The 6,945-nt window shown below is 31.8% G+C and overlaps 1 protein-coding gene across 4 annotated transcripts in view; it reads right to left on the bottom strand.

The window, feature by feature from the left end:
* The window catches only part of LOC106684349 (zinc finger autosomal protein), a 52,141-nt gene that overhangs the window by 28,153 nt on the left and 17,043 nt on the right, over positions 1 to 6,945 (bottom strand). For 3 of the 4 annotated variants that reach the window (XM_067046011.1, XM_067046010.1, XM_067046012.1), the window contains 3 exons: positions 6,482 to 6,541; positions 5,374 to 5,421; positions 679 to 735 (listed from right to left, as the gene is read on the bottom strand). In XM_067046011.1, coding sequence (XP_066902112.1) covers positions 679 to 735; positions 5,374 to 5,421; positions 6,482 to 6,541 — 165 coding nt within the window. Of the gene's footprint in view, positions 1 to 678; positions 736 to 3,816; positions 4,089 to 5,373; positions 5,422 to 6,481; positions 6,542 to 6,945 lie in introns of those variants that run through there. The other variant, XM_067046013.1, reaches the window with a different exon arrangement.

Raw genomic sequence — 6,945 nt, forward strand, 5'->3', positions numbered from 1 at the left:
CATATCAATAAAATCAATACACATCCATATCAATAAAATCAATACACATACATATCAATAAAATCAATACACATACATAAACTGACTGTATGGATCATTTTCACAGAGAGGAGCATTTGGAGTCAATTTTTCAGAAATGTAAAAGTATTTCAATCAACCTGAAAAAAAAAAAAAACTGAAGATGCTGTCTCTTCTTATTGAAATTCATTTTCTATGAATTGTACCAATGGATTTTGAGCTCAAGTTGTTTTAAAACTTTCACAAAATATCACCGACCAAATTTTCGGTTATGGTCAAATTTTGCAAAGATTTTATCGAAAGAGACTATTAAACTCTAAATTTCTAATAAACACTATTTAGAGCTTATAATCACTTAAGTCAAAAGAATGGAAAACCTTCTAAATCTCCCAAAAATTGGTTTGAGTTATTTCTTTATTGATTCATTTATATATGAAGTAAAAGTAAAATGATTAAAAATAAAAATAAAAGATTTTTAAACTCTAGAGAACTGAAATCCTGAAGATAACAGACACTTATGGGTAGATTTGAATAATAATTATCGCTAGAACAAGCAAAACATAACGTAAGAAGTTTTTAAATCCAAATAGATCTACGTCAAATTTATAAAGGTCTAAGATAAAATAACATATAGAGTTATATAATTTAAAAGTTTCTCACCATCGTCCGAAAGATACTCTTCCTCTTCTTCATATTTCACATGGTTCAGTCCGCCTTCTGGGATTAAAATATTTATTAATTACGAAGCAACAAAAGAAACTGTAAAAAAAACCTAATAGAGTATAAACATAATAAAAATATAAAAATAAATAAAATGTACGTGAGAATATCGTGCATTAGAAATGAAACTTCTTACGGTCCAGAATTCGTTGACGATTTTATTGTTTTAAGATTAGGATATGGAATTTGACTGAGGTAAACCTATCTTAATTTAAACTTTTTTTCTCTTTATTTATTGACATTTACAACTGCATTTACATAAAAATAAATGTAGTAAATTTTATGTTAGCTTGATAATTTATTTAATAAAGAATTTCATTATCTTTCAACTGAGTAGTGTTTAAGCAAGGCACCACCTCACTTCTGAACAGAAATTCATGATGCCATCTAGTGGCAAAAATAAGCGGTACGAGGCTTGTGCAGCCATCTTGGTTCCCGAAAAAAGGGTCAAAACCAACAGAGTAGCTATCTTGATCTGTACAGGGGAAGAAAAAGATAGAACATTTTAAGAAGGTTTCTTCTGATAATGGTCATGAGGGAGTGAAAATTCACACCCAGGCGAGAGAGGCGGCGGCGGCAGAGGGATGAGGAAAAAGAAACAAGAGAGAACCCTTCTTTCATCCTAACATACACACCAGAACCAACCTTCAAGCTTGAAGAATATCTGAACCAAGTAAAGTGTCATACTTTTATCAATCACTGCAGTAAAATCAAATTTATGACTAACAAACTAACATATATTGTAACCACTTTTGTTCAAACCATACAAAAAATTGTTTCAGAAAGCTTAAAAGAGAATAGAGGTTATTTCATTTGAAAAGCATGATATCAATTTATTATAAATACAGTCCACTCCCAGCATTACCAGCAAATTACAAGTAATTCTTTATTTAAACCAGCTTACTAGTATAATAATTAATTGGGGTAATATCCCCCAACTTTTACTCCGGGGAATACCTAAGTTAAACAAGTAGATATAATGCTCCAAGAGTAAAAGGCTTCCAAACTTCAGTAAAAGCAGACTTACGCTAGACAAAATTCACAATTATATAGACATGTTAAAATATCTTTAAAAAAGTATATCCTTTTTCTGGACGCATGGCACTCAGGAATACCTACAATGAATGTTTCACCACTCCAAATTTAAAAGCCGAAAGACGTAAAGGCATTTTAAAGAAACGGAGTCCAAAAAATTTGGGATTCAATGTGGGGTGAGGTTCCACTCACTAATAAGCTAAGAAATGTAAATAAAACACACAAAAGTGGGCAAGTATCATAAGGGGAAATAGAAGAGAAGTGATTGTTACACGAATGAGATTCAAGTGGACATTCAAAATTAACACACGTCCATTTAATCACAAAAGAAGACGAACCTAAATGCTAAACCTGTCAGTTCCTTGTTATCCATAAAATATATAATTAAAAATGCACATCATTTCTGCAAGGCTTCGAAAATAATAAAATACCTTGCTCAAGAGAATTGGCTCTAAAAGACTAAGCAGAATCCATTGATAAAATCATAGAAGTTCTGAAAAAAAGAACTGTATACTAAAATATAAATCACCAATATCGACCGGCATTAAAAGAAAACAGTAAATATTAGAAATATTCATCTAATGCCAAAGACAAGAAGATAAAAAAAGTAAAAAGGGCGTAATAACCAAGATGTTAATCGCCCAGAATAAAACTGTAATCTAATCTGTTCCAAGAGCTTCATAGTTTTCAATTTTTTTGGGAAAACTATTTTTTTTTTTTAATGTGGTGAGAATAATTTTTACGTTCACTTGTTGCAGTCCTAGTTCAACAGTGTAACATCTTAAAAAAGGGGTTGTTTCAAAATGTGTATGTAATCTTAGCAATAAAGGTAAGATCTATTCTGTCAAAAACCGTTATTCGAATTTTTTTTTTTTACTCAGATTTTATGACATATGTTTTACTGTATAGATCTTACTTGCTAAAATTACAAACATACCTCTAAATAACTATTTTTTCAGATATTAACTGTTGAACTGGGACGACGATATGGAATATACAGTAAGGTAAATTATTGCGATCGTGAAAATTTTTATTTCGATATTTCGACGGAATATTTCGGTTTTGAAGGTTTCCTCAATCGAAAAAACATAGTTTTGCAAAGTAGTCTGTATGTCTATGAAAAGCTAACTAAAAACTGAAAATTCGTTATATCTTTAAGGTATCTGCCTGGGATCTCAGAAACTTTTTCAATAAAACCAAGGGCCACTTTATATAATTGATTTTTCAATTTTTTTTTTTTTCTTGAAAACGATTTTCATAAGACTCGCCCTGTCAATAATCTTTAACCTCAGCTAGTTTTACTTTCATTTAAATAGTCTGAGATAGCTTCAATGACAATTTAGTAAAAAATCTTCTAAAGCACCTTTAATTTTATTATTAAAACAAAAAACAGTTCTCACCGTTAACAATAATAAACAATGCATGAATACAAAATATTTAAGAATTCTATGAATAACTAAAGGAGTGAAAAAATAGATACATTCCAATGGAACAGAAAAAGTCGAGACTGCCCGATCTTTTCCGATATTAGTTATCTATAGTTAAAATGTATTCTAGACATGAACAATATATACCTAATTCTTAATAAAAGTAAACCCTTTCCACAGTTTTAATGACATTGAACTGTACCATTCCCTAACGTAACCATCTATAAACAAGTTTAAGGCTTCTATTCTGGTGGAACAATCTAGTATTTAAAATCTGATATATTCTTCCTAAAAAGAGGTATCTAATTTACAGCTTCTTGTTTTCGATTAAATTTACTCAACAAAAATGTTTGCTCTATTTCACTTAAAGTTACTTCATATTTAGTCGAAATGGGATCCTGCACCTCCTTTAAACGTTTAATAAAAAAAAAAAATTCATTGGCCGTTTTAGTTTCTTCTAAAGCAATATTGATGACATTACATTCATTTACATTATTTTCTTCTAGATAGTTATCACTAATTCTAAAGTTATTATCTTCTGTTGCAATTCTGGTTTAAATGTAACAGCAACTTTACTGGTGACTACCACTTTAGTAATAGAATTTTTACTACTTACAATCGTGTTAATTGTTAATAGTTCTTTGTGCCAGTGCAAATCTTTCAGCTGGTCTGCTAGGATGAAACATACAATTTTGTCCACAGACAGAGCAGTTAATTCATACTTTTCTTCTCCTTTCTTGACAATATGAACACGTAATTTCTTACTTGAAGCCATATTTGAGAAGACTTTATTCTATTTGTAATTCTGAATAAAAGTCCCTTTCCACAGTTTTAATGAATATAAGCGTGAACTGCTACAAGTTACTGAAAGGATCTTTACAAAGTTATAATTATAAACAAAAGCTCATCATTTGAAAACAAGACACAATATAACCTCCTCCTGATAGTTCACCTCTCACCCGCTAGGGGAGAAGGAAGGCATTAGTACCATCCTCAACTAAATTATGAATATAATTAACATATATACCCACCTCGATAAATCCTAAAATTAAAACAACAGAAAAATTAAATTTTCCTATTCTTCGATCTTCCCATTCAAATGGTCAAGTCTGGGAATGATGAAATAAATTCAACGGTACTCCTGAGAACCAGCTTGATCACCAAGAGAACGCCGTACAGCTTGATCACCAAGTCATTAGATTGAGGCCATTTCAGCTCCTCCATTAGGACACATGTTTGAAGAATGTCCTCGGTTGTCTGTTCTCACCTTTCACATTCACTCAGAGGGCTAGAACCTATTTGGAATTTTTTATGGAGATATCAGAGCGAAATATCAGAACTTACTCTTTTCTGGAAAGTTGATAATATGGATCCTGGGGTTTGAATTCCGGGTCCTCGTCATTCCACCTCTGCTGAACCTAGGCTTTGTTTATGGTTTTAACTTCCTCCAGTCTGTGTGGAGGTGATTTGAGGCAATTTGGAACCTTCTTTCGCAAGCATATCAGCCAGTTCATTTCCCGGTATTTCACAGTGCCTAGGTATTCATTGTAGGGTTACATTCTCGTAGATGATGGTAGCATGCTCTAACTCAGTGGCAAATTCAACCTTGGACTCTAGGTTCAAGAGAACTGAGACTGCGTCGGTCAGAAATACTATTAAAATTAAATATTTTTCTTCAGTATTTTCACCTTTTCCTGTCTTCAGATTTGTTTTTTTTTTTAATTACAAATATATTGCTATACTTTAGTACGAGCCCACGAATTTACACAAAACTTAGCGACTTACGTCGACTGATAATTAAAAGTTGTGTTATACGTGTATCACACTAGATTTTTATCTGTGTTAGAAATAATTTTTTATAAACGATTTATAATACAAATTAAATGAAACCCAGCCATATTCCACATGTATAAGCATCAGGTGAACCAATAATAATATGCACTTTATAAGCCTTATTTATGAGAAAGGGAAACATTACTTTTTGTCGTCTGTTTTTCGGATTCACTCTTTCGCTCCTAAAGTGTTTCAATTCAAAAATATAAATTTAGATCATTAACATAAAATTATTGAGTCACGATACTTCCCAAATGACCTATATTCGCCATGACCAAACATTAATTTTCATAAGGCAATAAAAAACTGTAATGTTTTAATTTTAAATATTTTTACTTACCATAATAAAACTGCGACTCATCCTCTTGTTTGATAAAAATCGTTGGAACTGTAAGAAAACCAAAATTAATTAATTTTACATGAAATGTCAACTACAACAATGAAATTAAGAAATTTGCAGGATGAGTGAAATATTAATCATAAATCAAAGTAACAGAAAAAGTTAACTCTATAAAAGAAATAAATAATTGCTGCTGGACTGATACAAGCCACTACTTATTTATGCAGGTACATTCCCAATTTTAAATACACAATACTTTCCATTGGAAATTAGTTTAAAATTATTTTCAACTTGTCAAAGAAAAATCATCATCCTTGATAAACCGTGTTATAAACAATTTAAAAAAGTATTTTATAAAAAAAATGCTCTTCCGCCAAAAAGGTTCTAGCAGTCCAATAAAAGATCGCGATTTCGACCATTTAAATGTAAATTTCTGGTCGTATTGTTATTTTTTCATATGTCTCGAGGTGAGGGTAGTCATAGAAGTGGCTGAATTTCATATCTGATTCAAAGCAAAACGAACACCGAGGATCATCTCTCACTCCATTATGGGCGATGGGCACCCAAGAATCTGGACAGTAACAGCTCCATAGGTCAGGTTAACTCTCTGCGGTCACTTAGACTGACGAGGACAGCTCACTGCATTCCTTCTGCAAACTCCAGATAGATTTGCTGCAGCTTATTTCTCATGGATGCATTGATGAGACTTTTAGCCGCAGCAAAACTAGTGGGTGCCTAAAGCATGGGCATCGGGATTCTCGTTTAGCTAATGCGTCGGCCCGTTATTTCTGCAGATTCTAATGTGTGAAGGAATCCATCCAGGTATCCAGAATATGTTTATGAGAATCCTCTCAAGATGTCGTCTTCTCTCCAAAACTTGAGTTTGGCGGCTCATTGTCATTATCATAATTTTCCTAGAAACATTATTATTTAACATTTTGTAGAAGAAGAAATGAGGGAATGTTTGATGAATCTACAAATGGTCTACGAGAGGAATGATCTGGCTAGAGCAATCTGAAGGACCATACTACATCAAAAAGATACCACACAAATATAAGAAAGCTATCTTCTTTAATAAAAATCCTTTATAGAAAAAATCATAACTTACTTTCTGCTTCAATTTCATCAGCCTTTTCTTCTTTTATGAAAACATCAGGATCGCCCATACCTGAAAAGTAAAACAATGGATGATCACCGATGGTGAATATCCAGTTTATGAGTTCCTCACTAGATATTAGTAGATTAAGAACTAAAGTATTAAATGATCAAGAAAATCAATTAAATGATCCAATTTTTTTTGTTATAATGGGCATGGAAGAAAATATACAAAAGATAAATGCTATAAGATAAGTAAACGATAGAAAAAGAATTATTATAGTTGTTGCAGCCAATATATGTTTTACTAATCGATTACACACATGGCATATATTATGTTTAAAAAAATGTACTCAATTATTATTTATACTGCCAAGGTACAAATGACAACTTAGTCATAGTTGTGTATAAACGAGGTGCATGTCCCTGGCCCGGCACTTCCCGAATTTAGAGTTGAAACTTATACACGAATTAGTA

This window comes from Halyomorpha halys, unplaced genomic scaffold (assembly GCF_000696795.3).
Source record: "Halyomorpha halys isolate HHAL.00 unplaced genomic scaffold, Hhal_1.1 Scaffold572.1, whole genome shotgun sequence".
Lineage (NCBI taxonomy): Eukaryota > Metazoa > Arthropoda > Insecta > Hemiptera > Pentatomidae > Halyomorpha > Halyomorpha halys.